Here is a 17463-nt window from a genome sequence, read left to right on the forward strand (position 1 = left end):
TTCGTAGCGTTGTTGAGGCAGCACTGGATGTGATGGTGCATCCAGTGCTGCCTTCGGGGCCTCCCCCCCTACAATCTATTATCTTGGGGCTCTCCGAGTGTGATTATGGACTTGTAGGGCAAGACTGCGGCAGATGTGAAGTGTAGATACCACAGTGCAAAAAGTGCTCAATTTGAACACTTGTTTAGTAGGCGGCCGTCGCGAGGAAGGGAGGAAGTTGTTAATGACTTGACGTGGATCGGGACCAGTAATGTTAGTGCGTTCCATGTAAACGCAGGAGAATAATAATGAGATTGATGAATGTAAGGCTAAGAGACTGGACAGACCTGCGGAGCCAATTAACAAGGAAAGCAGCAAAACGTGGGAGCCCAGCGCGCGCTGCCACCGCAGTCGCTGGCAGCGGAAGAAGGCAAAAAAGCAGGATTAAACCTTGAGATAGGATATGGAGACAAGAGAGCAAGTTAAGAGGACGAATCAAGAATATGCAAAAGAACGACAACACGAATGACAACGTGACGCCAATAGACGAAGAGATAAAAAGGATAGAGCGACGTGGCCGAGAGACAAAAAAGCAAATATTTGATATCTAAGGCTTTCAAGCGATTATCGCAATGTGGCCCTATAAAATCGCCGTCCTCTTTCCGATGATTAGGTACGGGTTGATCATCGATGACATAAAACTTTAAGTCCCCCAAACATATATCTCGTCTCTCTGGTTCAGGAACATGCTGGCTGTAAGCCATGAGCACCACCAACGTCGAGCTTGAAGGCATTTAAGGAAACGACAATTCTTATTTTAGAACTTATTCTCCAGCATTTTTTGGGGGAAAAGATGAGATAGCGGCAATCGGCGCCTTCCGGCTTCGCCTGCAAGGAACTCTCATTGAACGGCTGGCAAAATTGACGAATAGCCTAATCTTCATTGTGAGACATTATGGGCAACGCCCGCAGCGTCACGCACGAAGCTAACGTGCGTCCTTACATTGAATACATATCTGCAAGACGCGGCGAGGCAATCGAAGGAAACCCCTCTTGTGGACCACCTAGCCCTAAAAAAAAAGCAAGCGGTGGGACTACCAACATAATCGCTGCAACAATAGCTCCTTCATAGCCACAGAAGCCAGAGCAGAATATATATAAGTGAAAACCAGATATGTCCCAGCACTTAATTGTGGCGCAGGGATATTGTTCTTCCGAGCTTCTATGCTCATTTTCGTGTACGAAGGGGGATAGAATAAATTATCCTTAGTCTATCCGATCGTAGCATCGCCAAAATGATGTAACCGGGCTTGGAAAAAGTCAACATAGTATTTCTCATGTGTTGCCAAGGGCAGGACTCAAGCTCTTCGTGCGTCCAGCCTCGGACAATCTCGATATAGCTCAGGCGACAGGGACTCAGGTATAACTTCTCGTGCCAGCATAAGAGTTGATGCCATATTTGGCCTACGCAGCTTCGAGACCGTAAAGAGGTATATATCTGGGCGAAAGAGAGAGCTATTTTCGCATATTGCACAACTTGGACAGGCGTGCCACAAAACGTCTCAATAAAATTCAACGAAAGCCTTCCTCGGAACATCAGAAAAGGTTGTGAGGATCTTTAACGTCTGATTGACAGATATAATTCATTCCGCGGGGAAATAATTACTGAATGCTACGCGAGGAAGACTTTATTCTTGCCAGTTTTTCTTCCTTCTCATCTTCTCTAAAAAATGCACACAAAGCCATCTCCCTATCGACATTCGCAGAAAGCGTTCGAATTTTTGTAAGCCCCGTGAACTTTCTGTCTTACAGGAGTTTGGCCGATTGACGATGGACTGGTCGTTAGTCGAGAAAACGTAACAAATCACAGCTTATCTAATGGGATGAAGTGATATCGGCTAATCTATACCTCTAGCTTGGCCACTTGCTTATCTCAGGACCAACTTGCTAAACTCTCATTTACAAAGTGTTGTCGTACTTGCCTTCATATCCCACATATACATAAATAAATAAATGTGCGTTGTTCGTGTAGCGCGTGTGTGCGATGCATGTGTGTGTGCGCGCGCGAGAAAGGCTCAATTTCATTGATCCGATTTTGTAGCTTCCCCGTATAGTAGAAATTTCGAGGGCAGTGCACGTAAACAAGGTCGTTATTCCATTATGCAGAGCAAGAGTTGGAGAGTAGCAGGTAATTCTTCCGTACAAATTGCTGATCACGAGCCGGACAGAAGCTATAAACTTCACAATAGAAGAAGTAATCGTCATTCACAATGAAGTTGTTCTAAGAGATGGCCCTACCGTCCATTATCTGCTATCCTTTCGAAAACCAAAAGCAGACGTTTATCCTCCGTCTTAAACGTGTTTTACAATTTAAAAAGTATCAGTCCAATTTGGTTTCACTCTACCATGAGCTGGGAAGACTTGACAGTCTCTTCGCTTTTTCCCGCGCCTCTCGACTCCCCCCACCCATTTAACCTCCTCGCTCGCTTCTCCCTGTTGGAGTCCTCCGAGGGACTTCAAGACCCTCGCCTCCTTGTTTTCTATCCCTAATTAATTGGGATAGCGCCCCGCGATTGCGGCGGACGCCGATGAACTTTGAGGCTTTGCGTCAATCACAACAAATGGCTTGAAGCTTAGTAATCACACCTGTCAGAAGTCCATGTTTTAGGGGCATCCCGAATATTATGTGTTCAGAGAGATATGACGCGGCTATCCACGCCGGCAGTTTTTTCATTCCCTGCCATGACAGAGAGGTAATATTGCAGTAGAAACGGAGATAATTGCTACACAGTATGTGAGCTTTTTTAAGCGCTCGGTCGAAGATGGAATGGATACAAGCCAAGAGTGATCAGCCTCATGCGAACGATACATTTCTTTCACCTCCCAGATACGAACAATAATTAGAAAAGAAGTCGTGACTGCAGGGAGGCGACTATCGAAAAATGAGTGGAGATATCAGGGTACTTTATGTGCCAGCAAAGCCATGAAAATGAAATCTTGGCCTCATAACAGTATATCTCATGCAGGATTCTGATTTCTAACCACATAATGTAGCATTTTGACGAATTTATCGACCGGAGATGGAGCTGTCAGACAGCAGCAATCCCTCCCCTTACATATCAGAAAACTTCTATAGACAAATGCTAGTATCCTTCAAGAAAGGTCACAGGCGTATCCCGACAAGTGATCACCGCCCGAGGTCACTGGCGCAATCGCTATCCACATCTGTGCGCCGCTTTGCTGTAACTGAATTTTTTTATGCAACCGTGGACAGAGGCTATTTGAATAGCAATTGCTTTGGCAAAAGGTTGGATGAGCTTGGTCTAAGACACATCCGGAAGATTTCCCGGACGGAGTGGGATATTGTTCGGTTATTCTTTGGCCGGCGTCGACGTTTGAGCCCACTTTTCCTCCGCCAAGAGCGGCAAAAGCTGCATAAATTCAGACGCATGGCTCGAATCTCTCAACGGCAGTCGGTAAATCATTTTGGTCAGTAATCCTAGCGATATCCATGTGTCTTTAAGGTACACTTCTTGTGACTTTTGAGACTCGTAGCGCTAAATCATGGACCTCATTCTATTTCTGATTCTCTTATGTTGTAGATCTCGAGAACCAAATGCCTCTATATTTGACAGTGGGGAGTAATGTACAAGCTTACGACATCAAAAGAAACTTTCTTGGACGCGGCAAGATTTTGACTGCCAATTATGATATAAGTCGTTACCGAATCCAGTTCGAGGATCCAAGTCTTGGTACCATTTTGTGCGCGGACACAGAACTTTCCATACAAGGGATTCCATCATTCACGCACAACACTTCGTCGGACCCAAGCGATGGGATTTTTCCTACTCAGGCTGGAAACAAACATTTTTTTCAAGCATGCACAACAACAAAGGGCTCGTCCTTTGGGCAAAGTGGTTTCGACAACATCTCATGGGCATCCTTTTCAAAATCAATCGATTTTTCGTCTCCCGCCGACCAAGGAAAAGTAGAAGTTGTGCAGCTTATGATTTTCACTCTACGGATGTTACATCGCAAAGAGATTTTACTCGAAATTCTGGAAACATTCGATCGGCAAGTGAGGAAGTCATTAGAATCCAAGTCACCAAGGAACTCACTTCCTATGAACACTCGAAAATCTTACGGATCTTCAGGCGCAAATTATGGCCTTAGGGATCGCAATAAATTGTTTCATCCTAAATCAACAGACTCAATTTCAGCGCTTCGAAACGATATTTTATGGAACGATTCGTCGTTATTGATTCAAGAATATCACTGGATATTCCATGCTTTTCGACGCTCGAATGTGGCTTTTAAGTCAGCTTTTGGTCGCTTACTTATACATGGGAAAAGTAGATATATTTCATCGGGACAAATCGTGCCAAGGAGCTGGAATGCAGAGCTAGGTAAGAAGAAACGTCCGAATAATTTTGCCGATGATGTGGTTCGCGGTGCGTGGAAGGAGTCTATATCAGCTATCAGTCATCACATTCAAATGGTGTCGTATGACGAAACAATCGAGGAGATACCTAGAATTTCATCGTCCAGGGATATCGGGAAAAGAAAAGTTTTGTCAGGCCAAGACCACGTACTTCTAAAGTCAGCGGTTGCAATGTTGTTTGTTTTGAAGGAGTGCGCAGATAAACAGTTCTCTCAAATGCAATCGTACGATAGGGATAAAGTGATGAGCTTCGTAGCTCTTGAAATGGAGCGAACTCTTCTTGCCCTTCTTTTAAAAGTACAACGTGGAGTTCTGACGATCCCGAGACTTCTACATAAAAAACGAGGCATGGATCAATATGATACCGAGAAAGAGGAGGAGGAAAAGATAGGAACGTCACTAGAAGCACTTGAGCTTGCAAAAGCAGCCTTGAGTGGAAAAATTGCGAGCGCCGTCATTGCCCTTCAGCATGCAATGGCGGGCTGACAAGAATCCTGTGGTCGGAAACTTGCGAAATATCTAGTACTCTATGAGGTCGTCTGTACCCACACAAATATGTGAGTAAATGCTCAAGCCTACTGTGACGAAAGGTGTGTTTAAAGTCCTGTATGCGCAAAGGATACGATCCTCAACGAGGTGCTATGAAGAGACATTCTACTTGAGTTCAAAACCTCTATCAGAAAAGCTAAAATTCTGTGCGATTTCTCTCGTTTATTTCGGAGGGCAAAAAATTCAATTCGCAGCATCACGGAACCCTCACAGTCATTTGGAAAATTTTTGTTAAAAAAAACTCCATGCAAAGATGCTTTGTATGAGATTTTGAAGGTACAATGTAATTAGCACCTTTAAATTTGTGGAGCACATGGTTGGATTGAAGATAATTTATAAAGTATGCGGAGGAAATTGAGACTTTCCGTGTATGAGCGTACATCTCGTCAGAACCTTAATTCCTTTCGCAAAAACAAGCTCCCCACAGGCTCTCAGTTCTTCACTGTGTCGGTCCGGATATACCTTCAGGCTTCTCAAAAAGCCAAATTGGAGGCGCATCCGCCGACAAACTAACAGTATCTCCCAATTGTAAATTATGACGCACATGGCTGCCATCAACATAAACGCAGCCATGCTGAGAATTCCAGCGCATTTGCAAAGTATTGCCTGGCTGGAGCATACCATGACCTTCCTTTTCTAGATGCTCTCCACCGGCCTCAAGTAAGTGTTCACGGACCATATATTGCAACTCGCTTGATTTCAGGTCCATAAGCACGCCACCGGCTGCTGTCATGGCTGCAGAGGAGCCGGTAGCAGTCGAGATCCAAAGACCGCTGGACCATACATTAAAATGGGACGTTTCATCTCCTGCACTGTTCAAGAATCCTAAGCGAAAACGAGAAACGGCGGCAGGAATAGGATGAGCAACGAGAATATCGTTTAAGGCCGGAGGTAGCTTAGTCTCTTTCAAAGCATCGCGCACAACGGTTTGTATGCGTGTCCGCCTGCCCGCTTGATTCTGCCCATGAAGTATGTCAGGAATGACCTCAAACATATTAGACGCTGTACATGCGCAAAGGGCTCCAAAGCTTCGACGTTCATCGAGCTTTTTATTGACCTTTTTCTCGTCGTCCCGGGAAGGGTCGCTGTTTACGCCAAGTAGGGGGATTGTATCATCCAAAAAATGAGAGCAAGATAGTACTGTACCATCCCCACCAACCGCAACCACCAAGTCAACGTTTTTCAGGTGCTGTCGGTCCAATTCTTCTCGTCCAACCATAGAGAAGTCCATATCCATGCGGCGCAGCAGATCGCTCAAATCCTGGACACATTCCTTATGGACTTGATGACGATGCTTTAAGCGCTCCCATCGTAATGCCAGCGGTGCCTTGCCTTGAGACTTCATTTGCAAATACATTTCATAAGGCGTATGTTTTACAACAAGTAAAAGCCTTCTAAAGTGGCCAACCCCCATCCCACGACGGTAGGGAATAAGGCGGGTTTCTCCTCTAGCGCTTGAGGCCCCCAAAACTAAGAGGATGCCCAACCTGCTCGCTGGTGCTAAGAGTTGAATCTGTCAGCGAATGCGCACGCAGAATGTATATTTAAGAGGGCCTTGCATGCAGAAAGTAATATCAGGTCGGCATTATGGTGCGAGCGTGTACGTAGCCACGGCGCATGAGCGATGAGCCAGATGCATCGATGCTGGGGGTCGGGAGGTTAGTTCAGGCTTGAGTACAAGATTTGCTTGGTATCGATGTTGGCCGCTGTATTTCTCACTGGTCGTAAAGATCCTTCTAATCTGCACTTATCCGGAATACGTTCTGCAGGACTGAAAAAAAACTTTGTCGTTCGGTAAAGTCATGAGCTCTGCGCTTGTATCTTCCTGCATTTCCGTCTGTCTACTCACACGTGTATCGACGCTCGTCGTACAGGTTTAAAAACGCCAGGCAGCGTGTAATGATGGATGGCCACGAGAATGATGGCTCTAGCATAGCAAGCGTTAGTGATGACAGCTCTATCAACGTTTGCGCGCGAGGCGATGAAGAATGGAACGACTGGGTAGATGAGGGCCCTGATGAGGTTCCCACAAGATGTCTCCTTTCCGATACCGAGGAAATCTCTCCTGAGGCCGCTTTAGCTGCTGACCGAGTAATGGGCCTTGATTTCTTTGGGCTGTTGAACAGCCATCAATTAGATTTGTACGGAGCAATGAAGCTAATAAATTTTATCCGCACCCTCGCCAAGCGAGGTATTTCTGCAGAGGACATCGTAGCTCGGGTTACGGACGCAGATAGTTTGATTGCTGCTTTAAAAGACGAAATATATTTGCAGCCTATAATTCAGGAAGACCCTCTCTTGTATGGACTTGGAAAGTTGCTCGAGGCGCGTGGTATGGATGACGCAGTTCTTTCGCGAGAGGGAGATGGCCGAACAGGTGACGAGTCAAAAGATAAGGCATGTGGCAACATCACCATGGAGGCAGAAGGTCCAGATTCAAATCCTGAATTTCTTATGCAAGAAAATGAAAGTTTACGCACAGACTTGAGGGAAGCACATGCACGGCTGCGCCGGCTGAGCATGCTCATGGCGGCTGTTGACGACGACGTGCGAGTGTCATCGACACCTCAGGCCCCAGACAATGACACATACTACTTCAGATCATATAACCACCATGCTATTCATGAGACCATGCTCAAAGATAGAGTGCGTACACATGCCTATCGCGACGCAATTTTTCAGGCAGGTATGACTGGTAAGGTGGTCCTGGATGTCGGTGCTGGTAGCGGTGTGCTTTCAATGTTCGCCGCAAAAGCAGGGGCAGATCTAGTTTTTGGTGTGGACTGTAGTGAAATTGTGAAACTGGCTAGAGCTATCGTCCAACTCAATGGTATGGGACACAAAGTTAAACTTATTCAAGGCAAGATCGAGGAGATAAGGCTCCCCGTGGCTGAAGTCGACGTAATTGTCTCAGAATGGATGGGCTACTGCCTCTTGTACGAGTCCATGTTGCTGAGTGTATTGACAGCGCGTGACAAATATTTGCGTCCGGGCGGCTTGATGCTACCCAGCCGTTGCTCAATGGTTATTCAGGGAGTAAGCGACGTGGAGCGCCGACTGAGCTGGTGGTCGGACGTGTACGGCTTGGATATGAGCCCTCTTCGGGCCGCGGTCATGTCTGAGCCGGCTGTGGAAAGTGTATATCAAGAGGCAATACTTACTGACGCTTTCATCTTCAAAGATTTTGATCTCTACACTGTGAAAGCACGGGACCTTGATTTCGAGGCCGACTTCGTGCTGGATGTTCAAGCTTCGCAAATCGAACCTTTACCCTTATGCGGCTTGGTGGTCTCCTTTGACACTTTCTTCGAAAACCTACTGGGTCAGCAAGTTGTAAGTTTCTCCACGCGACCCGAGTCAAACGATACTCACTGGCATCAGACGCTTTTCTGGTTGTCGGGAGCACCAAACGAGGTGCTTACGGAGGGTGACACCATAAAGGGAAATATAGGCTTTAGACGGACATCAACTAACCATCGTGAGTATGATGTACATATCTCGTGGGAGGTGCGGCGAAACATGGGAAGCTTGTTACTTGGAAACGGGCAACAAAGCTTTACGCTAGGAAGCTGAGCCCAAGAGGAGTTGTCTCGGTAAGATTTCTGATTATCAAAAGTTGAGAAATTTTCAGATGGCTACATAGCAAAAGTCTGTAAGTGCTAATAAATGCTCTATACGATCAGAGAATCGGGTTTCTATTTCACGTGTCAAAGTTCTTTTCGATGATATCAGTATCGTTTGCAATCATTTGACGGTACGCGAATTTCCTTCCTCTCACTTCATTCACGGTTTTGTGAAGCTAGCCATATGTGCGTGAGTGACGTTACTAAAATTGCGGAGGAGAATGTGTGACGTGTGCCATTACAGTACTGGCATAAGTAGCCTGATGTTCCATGTCACTTGGCAAATTGGATTGCTATGACGAAGACTCCCAAACTACATGTATCATGTCCATGACTTTTTGAAACTCCGCTATCGCAACGCCTCGTACTCCTTGTTTGCCTGTGTGTGATCATGCGTTTTTGCAAATCGTATTTGAAGCGACTAGAGGAGTTATAGCGCCGGCGGCCGCATGCTGCCCTGAATGAAGAAAGCCAGTAGTGGGCTTTATGAGATCGAGTCCGCGCTGGATTCGAAGACGCTTTAACTCGGATTTAATGTCCGCAATTTCTTGTTGAGTCTGCATGAGGGAAGTACGCAACATCCGGTTTTCATTCGCCGTGTCATGGTTTATAGCCTTCAGCTCCTTCACAACAGCGTAAAGATGCTCGCTTTCCCGTTGTGTTTCTGACGCAAAATGGAAGAGCTGCTCAGAGGTGAACCCCCGCGTAATCACACATTTAAAAAGAGAGAAGATGTCCAGATGGCGATTTACTGTTTTTTCCAGACGGGTGACGTCATTTCCTTCGCTTTTGTGCTCCAGGCGAACCGCATCTTCTGTCTCGGCTACTGCTGTCTTATCCCCACCGTAGTTCTCGTCGACAATGTTAACGAGATAAAATGTGTCGTGTATCTCGTGGATCAGCATTCGTGGCAAAGAGCCCTCTTGGTACGCTGTGGCCCATTGTGTGAGCCAGAGTTCAAATGCCTCGTCTTTCCAGGCCCCAAAGGACACAGAGTCAACCACTGTCGGCTGCACAATCTCGCGCCCAGGGAATACGCCCCAGGTAACCGCATTCACACGAGCACTTCTCGTGTTAGTATATTCTTGACCCTTGACATTCACAGCATGATATGACAAATTTGGATGTCTGTCCATTTCCTCCATGAGAACTTTGAGCTTGTCAGGGCTGCAGAAAAATTCCACGTAGGCCTTCTGATAGACAATACCTCCCGGGCCGCCCCATCCCACTTCAGGATCTGTTGAGGGGCGCCCGTCCACTGCTGGCTGGGAATTGATGGTCAAATACCCATTTGCATTCAAAAATTTGAGGTTCGATGAGATGGCTGACGTTTCCGGCGCTGGAGCTTGTTCACACCAGGGTAGACTTCCCACTTTGCCGTCCAAGAATCGAACGAATACATTGTACACATCTTCGTGTTTCGTGGGAATTCCCCATAGCTTTTGTCGGTCAACCTTCGGCCTCTTGAATTCTAGATAATAGTGCGACAGTTCACCGTAGGCGGGTGAACGAGAATCTCCCCATCGGCCGTTCGGAAACTCGTCCCAATCATTGGTGCGAGACACGTAGCTTGTCTGGCGATTTGCCCAGAATATGGGACGTACCTCTTCCGCGGGGCCACCCTTAGCCCGAACCCGGTTTCCGGACGCTTTATGACGTTGCCAGGAGAGCTCGCGAAGGTTGGCTTTAGGAAGAAGTCCCAGGCCCTCGACCACACTTGTCACAGTGGACTCCAAGTTGAGGGTGTAGAAATGGAGGGTACGATGGCCGTGGTCTAAAAGCTGCCGGCAAGCTCGCAAGGCCTCTTGAACTCCCAGAGCTTTGACCTGCTCGTCATCATCTTTAACCTTCTCCAGTGCCTTGTCAATGGGATTCGGTACAGAGGTCTTGCACCAGGATGTAAACTTGCGAAATGAAGCGTAATTTTGAATCGGCAGGTAGCCTGGTAATATTGGGATGTGCGCCGGGATACCAATCTCCCGGCACTTATCATGAAATCTTATGTACTTAGGGACGTCGTAAAAAAACTGGGTGATAACCAGGTCTGCTCCAGCATCGACTTTGTCCTTGAGAAAGGTCAGGTCTTGCGCAAAACTCTGCTCGGATGGAGGTAAATCTGGGGAATTCCAGCATTCTGTGTGAACCTCAGGGTAGCCAGCAACAGCTATACAGAAATGGTCGCCATGCAGCTCCCGAATCAAATGAACCAATTCAACGGCGTTCGAAAAGCCTCCAGGCACAGGCTGCCATCGGTCCTCCCCGATAGGAGGATCTCCTCTTAAAGCCAAAATGTTGCGAATCCCAGCATCCCTAGCGTTTTGAAGCACACGGACCAGGTCTGCTCGTGGCAAGTGACAGGTCAAATGTAATAGGACGTCGACAGAGAACTCGCGTTGCACAATGCCACCTATCTTCAGCCACAGACTCTCGTCCGCAAAGGCTGAACGCCATGTCAGCGTCACAAATGTGGGCTGCAAGCGAGCAACCATGTCCTCAATGCGGGCCAAAAGGTTGCCCATCCCTTCCTCTGTCTTGGCCGGAAAGAACTCCAGCGACAAAGTCGTGCCACCTTCAGCCAGCACAGAGTGAATGGTATCAATTATCTTGCGTCCCCCCATCCTTTTTGAAATCCTTTTCGAAGTCCTACAGAGACCAATCTCGTCAGTGCAATTGGAGAGGTTGCGCACCCACTGGATGAGGGCTTGGAGTGAAAACGCAGATTCAAATTGTTTAGCATAATATTTTAGCGTTATGTTTGATGTGATGAACAGGAGAAAGTACCACCCGGAGGTCGGCCAGGTACATGACGGCATAATGCACGCGCGACCGTTTCAAGGCGAATGAGAAAACTATACACATGCGCACCTTCCCTGTCAATAGTCTCCGGAGTTCCCCGAAAAGAGAAGGCGTACGGCTCGCATGGACACAAACGTGGCGGCTTCGGGCCGCAGAGCCCTCGCTCTCCCTCGCCGTCTTCGGCCGGCGAGCACCGGCATGCCTCGGTCTCGACGCGCCCGACCTTGTGGTGTGTGTGCTGGCTTGGGCAAGGAGGAAGACGAACCCGCTCCTTTCTTGTAATTTCGTTAATGCTTTACGCCAGCTGGCCGGCCAATGCGAACTGGTATCCTGGCTGGAGTTGGTATTTCACTCGAAAGAGGGAAACAGACACTCTTCCACTTCATAGGTCGCGTGACTTGACCTGTCACCTTGACAAGGAGTGCTTAATTAAATGCATGAACGCATCACAAACTGTATCCCCATGTTGATTTCGGTACTATCTAGGTTTTTCCCAACAGCGAGCACAGGTTTAGCCGCTCCTATCATGGCTTTAATTCCCACCTGCAAGGTGGTCCACTGCCAGCTGCTTCTTTTGCTGAGTACGATTCTCTTCTTGCCGCTAGCTGTTTCCTTTCAATCGACAGACACCTTACAAAGCTCTCAGGTAAGGTCGGTGTACATGTGTATGTCTTACGTACAATTATTTCGGCCAAGAACCCATAAAGTTCTGTTTTACTTTTTTGCATCTGTAGTCTTGTACAACATCGCACTCTGCAACCTTACAAAGCTTTCCATTACCAGCATGGGCTCTATATTTCAGACATTGCGTGCCGTAAGAGTTTTTGTACTCTTTTTATGATAATAATGACTTGAAAAGTGGTGATGCCTGGACTGCACCGTGCTGCATCTATCGTGTCATTTATATGAATACCCCACGAAGTCACATTTCTTCTTTTGAATTGTCCTTTGCTTCATGAAAAAAAGCAAAGCATCTTCCTCGATTAAGGTGCATGTACTTGGTTGCACAAATCAGTGAGTCTAGGCACATTCGTGTATTTTGTACGCTATCATCTCTGAAATGCCTGCGGGGGTTAGGAAGCCGAAGCGTCCCCCTCTGGCTCCCTTTTTCAATGATATCTCTGGGTTGTACTCACGTGCCATATCTCTGGATTGTACTGCACGTGCCTTCGTGGGCCTATTTGAAATGCGCAAAATTCAATGCGTATTTGAGAATTCCAACTTGTCTCTCGTTACGTGTAACAGGCATCTTTTCCCGAAGATGGTGCTGTGGTGTCCATTCGGATCCCTGAGCAAAAAGTCTTTGATGGCATTGAGTTCCCTCTCGTCCTGGGACCCAATAAAAAGATGAATATCAGTGAAGGTACCTTGCAAGAGAGGTTGACTAAGTGGGTGCTGGCGTCGACTCCTAAGTTGTTGGACGACTTGTTGCTAAAACACGGAGCCATCCTCTTCAAGGGCTTTCACATTGATTCGCCACATCATTTCAACGACATAGTCGAAACATTTGGGTTTGAAAATTTTCCTTATGTGGGTGGGGCGGCCGTGCGGCGGCAACTCGCCCCAAGGGTTTTCACAACGAATGAGTCTCCGCCCACAGAGAAAATTCCTTTCCACCACGAGATGGCGCAGGTGCCCGCTTTCCCGGATAAGGTTTTCTTTCAATGCGATATGCCCTCTGAGACCGGGGGAGAAACTCCGGTGCTCCCATCTTGGGAAATTTGCAGGCGCCTTGAAGCCCTTCACCCCGAATTTATTCGAAAGCTGGAGAAGGGTGTGCGATATATCCGCGTCATGCCCGAGGAGGACGACCCTTCCTCCGCCATTGGACGAGGTTGGAAGTCGACATATGCGACATCGGACCGTTCTAAAGTCAGCAATATCCTGAAGTCACTAAATTATTCAGGAGAATGGTTGCCAGATGGCAGTCTTCGCACTATCTCACCTGTCTTGCCAGCTGTGCGGCACGATCTGGGGGAAAACCGATCCGGGCGCAAAACGTTCTTTAACTCGGTCGTGGCGGTTTTCACGGGCTGGAATGATTCGCGCAACAAAGGGGAAACAGCCATAGAGTTTGCAGACGGGAGCTACCTTGATCCCAGCCTCATAACGGTAGCTGGTAGGCTAATGGAGGAGCTTGCAGTGGCATTTCCATGGTGTCGGGGTGACTTCATATTGATTGACAATCACACCGTGATGCATTCCCGGAGGCCATTTACAGGTAAACGCATTGTCACAGCCTCCCTTGCTAAAGCTTTGCGTGCTCCTCTTGATGAACTTAAAAAAGGTCCGAGAGAGGAGCTCTAAGTCAAGATTGGCCGTGATCTGAAGAATGAAACGTGCGAATCCACGAGTGTGGGAGTCTTTTTGCCCTGGAAGGCCTGTCACGCGTAATTTTTCTTTGAAATTCTTGTACTATATTTCCTGGTATTCGCACGAAAGAAGACATCGCGTGCATGGCTTAGGACGTACGGGTGCCACTGGAAGGAGACGATGACGACGCGTCGCTGATAACATCCATACCAATCAATAGGACGGCATACGGTACATTGCGACGAAACGCTGTTGAGATCAGGAGAGGTGGTATGGTACACAAAGCTGCTGTGGCGGGATTTCCCCAATCACATTCACTTCGAGCCACCTTCGTTATGTATTTTATGCCCTGATAGGACGAATAGAAGCTGTAAGAGAAGCGGGAGACCGCAGACAGGTGGACATAGCAAGGTTAAATTTGTATAAGATGCCATATGTAACGATAGCGTTCCAATTATATGTTTGGAGTTTCAGTCGAATGAAAGCGTTGTAGCTGGGTCAAGTCAGATATGTTACTATCACTTACATGGAAAAGATAGCCGCAGCACTGCCGACGTGTTCGGCAGAAAATTTTACTTTAGCTTGAAAGTTGTTCAACACCACGCCAAAGGCTTTACCCTTTTTAATACCCTGTACTGCATCTACTGTAGGGATAAGCGGACATTCAACTTTTAGCACGAGGGTGAGTCAGCTTTTCAACAAAGCAGGAAACAGAAGGTCCCGATACAACAAGGCTTATCATCCTTACAAATAGTCCAGATAACTTTCGGCTTATAGAAACCATACTGCTCACAAATGTCTCAACTACTCGCTATTCGTTCTTGTTTTATTGTTGTAGTATTTCTAGCCATGCAGTGTAAGCCATGCAAACAGTGAGATACACACAGAAGGGGTCTGCTTCACACGAGTCCATATGTCTTTTCATATATTCAATAGCTGCGATTACGTTGATTCGTCCTTGGGCTATTTTGTTTGTACACAACGGTAGCATGTACTCACGTCCTCCGAAAAACGCGCCAGTGACGCTGCCCACCACGCCACCAAAGAGAAGGCGCTCCTTGAAATAAGTTCCTTTAAAACGCCCCAGAAATGAGTTCTCCTCCGTCTCTTGACCCTGACTTCTTGTTTCATGTTGAAGAACGTCACGTTGAGACCGAGAAGCTTCTTGTCCGGACTCCACTTTATGTCGTTTTTTCCTTTCCTGCTCCTCTTTGAACTCACGAATTCGGGTCCAGGGTACTTGAGACATCGAATGAAAATTGAGTGTGCCCCCGTGCCTGTTTGAGATTTGTAGAGTTGAATTTAACCATCGAAATGCAGATGATTGTTTATAAACGCACATGAGCATACGCATTGGGAGAGAGGAGAATTTGCTTAGTCCTTGGAAAAAACAACAAGAGTGCAGGAGGCATATGTACAAGTGCTCGTGCAAAGTTGTTGACTTTCTCAGGAGGGGATATGCGTTCAGTAAATGGATCTCACCCTCCTTGAAAGCCCTGTCACATGAGTGACATTGTGCTACTTGGAGACGGGCAGGAGATGGCTACAGGACAAGTTACCAAGGGGGCTCGCCGACGTCACTGTTGAAGTCGCCAGTATTCGTATCTTCCTCTCGGGCGCCCTCCAACCTCCCGCCCTCGGCGTGTGCTTGCTGCACCATTTTCAGTTCTACGACGGAGGAATTGCAGTCACTAAGGTGGTAGGCAATCCGCTTCAATACTTGATGCGTGATGGCGATTGTTAAGAGGACAAGAAAAGCAGGCGGCGAAGGCTGTGTTCTCAAACTTTCTCACCCACTTTTTTTGCAATAGGTATGTGGCCATGTAATTAGCCAGACGCAGGTTACTGACACACGTTAGCAGTACATTGGACACAAATGCAGAATTATGGCATTCCTTTTCTCATTGGACTCCTGTCTATCATGAAATTTAAGACGGGTTTGCCCATGGCATGGCTTCGCCGTGCCTAATATTTTCTTTTATCTGACGATACATTTGTCTTTCCAACGCTATATTTAAGGCTCTGTGGCAGTCACAATCCATCGAACGAAAGTATGTTGAGGCAAAAATCACCGGATGTCGATTCGGACTGATATAAATGCGATGTTTGCTTAGCGTAGCATCTTATTTCTACGTTAGCTCGGGCCACACTTTTCTTGCAAGGCCATAACTTTCTTTTTTTTCGATTAAAGTAGAGCTGTTTGTGATCTAACGCAAGAAAGCCCTGGTACAACAAGAGGCTTCAGAATCGAGCACCTGCACGAAGAGCACGGGCTGCGCCGAAAGTATCGTCGCCGCAAGATGGACAACGTAAAACGCTTGAAGTGCGAAGTAGATGTCAGCTTAGCGCTGTCAAGATATGAACTATGCGACTCAGGCACACCAGCTACATTTCTTCGACACATCGAAGTGATTAAGATCGGACGCATTTGGGAAACAAACGGAGACATATCTGAAGTGCAAGATTCGATTTTGATGTGGGCGTCGGGCAGTAAGAATTGCCGTTGAGATACATTGTATGTAGACCTAAAATATAATATTGCTATAATGTATCAGCGATATGAAGTTGTGCCATCGACCTCCGCATAATGCCTGTATATCGCCGGAGTACACGAAATCGATTAAATAACAAAATCTATAGTAACCTTTATCGGGAAGAAAAAAGTACACCGTGAACGCGAAGTGATGGGGGATGTGCTATAGATACAGATAAAATATAGCAGGTGAACAGTATAGAGGTTATCTTTTCGCCTGTGTTTCGCAAAAAGAAAGAGCATGGGAACAAGTCAGAGGAGGCTCGCAAAAATCATCCTCGGACTCGATGGCCATGATGTTCAAGAAATTAAGTTCAGCTGGACACTACCCACGTCCACAGTGTACCAACAAAGTAAAATACTGATTTTTGTCCTAATCAACTAATATTCCCGTCTTGTTCCTGCTTTTTGTCTTTCAAAGTCGCCATCTCTGCAGAGATGAAGAAACTTATATCAAAGTATACGCATGATGCTGGATTTCTCTATGCGACAACCCAGTGAAACTCGATGTTTACATCTCGCTTCCGTTTTACATCAATTGATTAGGCTTCTTCACTAAAAGTATTCAAACGTTGCTAATTGGCAGCAAGTCGTGCATTATTTTCTGGTTTCTTTGATTTTTCGTCTCTCTCTTCTTTATTCGACACATTTCATCAAAATCAGCAGCACAAGTTTAAGTAGTTGCAACATCTCCTGAGGGATCTGAAAATTGCGACCATGTTCTCCTAAATACCTTGCAATCTGTAAACGTCCCAATGGATGCTGTATCGCCTTCGCCGGCCGAGTTGTACGCAACCACAAAAGGTGAAATCGGTTGGAAGCACGCCGATTCCGAGGAACAGAAAAGATACGGCGCCCGGTGGGGAGTCGTCGTGTCGCGAGCCTGCTCTGTCCTCCATCCTTATTGCTGCTTCATTTCTTCTACATGTGTTGTTGTTTTCAATGCGTAAAAATCAATTATCAGCCAGAATGGCAAGTATCTTTTTCTAGGCCATAGCCTCGGAGTTGTGAAATTGTCTGTCGAAAATTTCCGCCAGCACCTGGGGACCGACTTCGGAGTCCTTGCCTACTACATAGGCACGAGCGCGCGCGCCTTCACGCGAAATCTGGGATTAATTTGTTAATTTTGAACCTTTCCAACTTTCGTCCACTTAAATAGGACATGAGGTTTTACGCTTTTCTCGTAGGAGCTTCCCTCTTGGGTTGCGCGTTGGGTTTCATGCCCAGCA

The 17463-nt window shown here is 46.8% G+C and overlaps 2 protein-coding genes across 2 annotated transcripts; one reads left to right on the forward strand and one right to left on the reverse strand.

The window, feature by feature from the left end:
• Positions 1-5450: 5450 nt before the first annotated feature.
• NGA_2128900 (uncharacterized protein) lies at positions 5451-6471 on the reverse strand (the record flags this gene model as incomplete). Its single annotated transcript, XM_005856346.1, has 1 exon — positions 5451-6471. A coding segment is annotated over one exon (1021 nt), but the record flags the coding sequence as incomplete, so codon positions are not given.
• Positions 6472-6839: 368 nt separating this feature from the next.
• On the forward strand, positions 6840-8671 carry NGA_2018500 (hnrnp arginine n-methyltransferase; the record flags this gene model as incomplete). The annotated part of the gene is made up of 1 exon (XM_005856334.1): positions 6840-8671. A coding segment is annotated over one exon (1703 nt), but the record flags the coding sequence as incomplete, so codon positions are not given.
• Positions 8672-17463: the final 8792 nt, after the last annotated feature.

This window comes from Nannochloropsis gaditana (genome assembly GCF_000240725.1).
Source record: "Nannochloropsis gaditana CCMP526 unplaced genomic scaffold scaffold001, whole genome shotgun sequence".
NCBI lineage: Eukaryota > Eustigmatophyceae > Eustigmatales > Monodopsidaceae > Microchloropsis > Microchloropsis gaditana.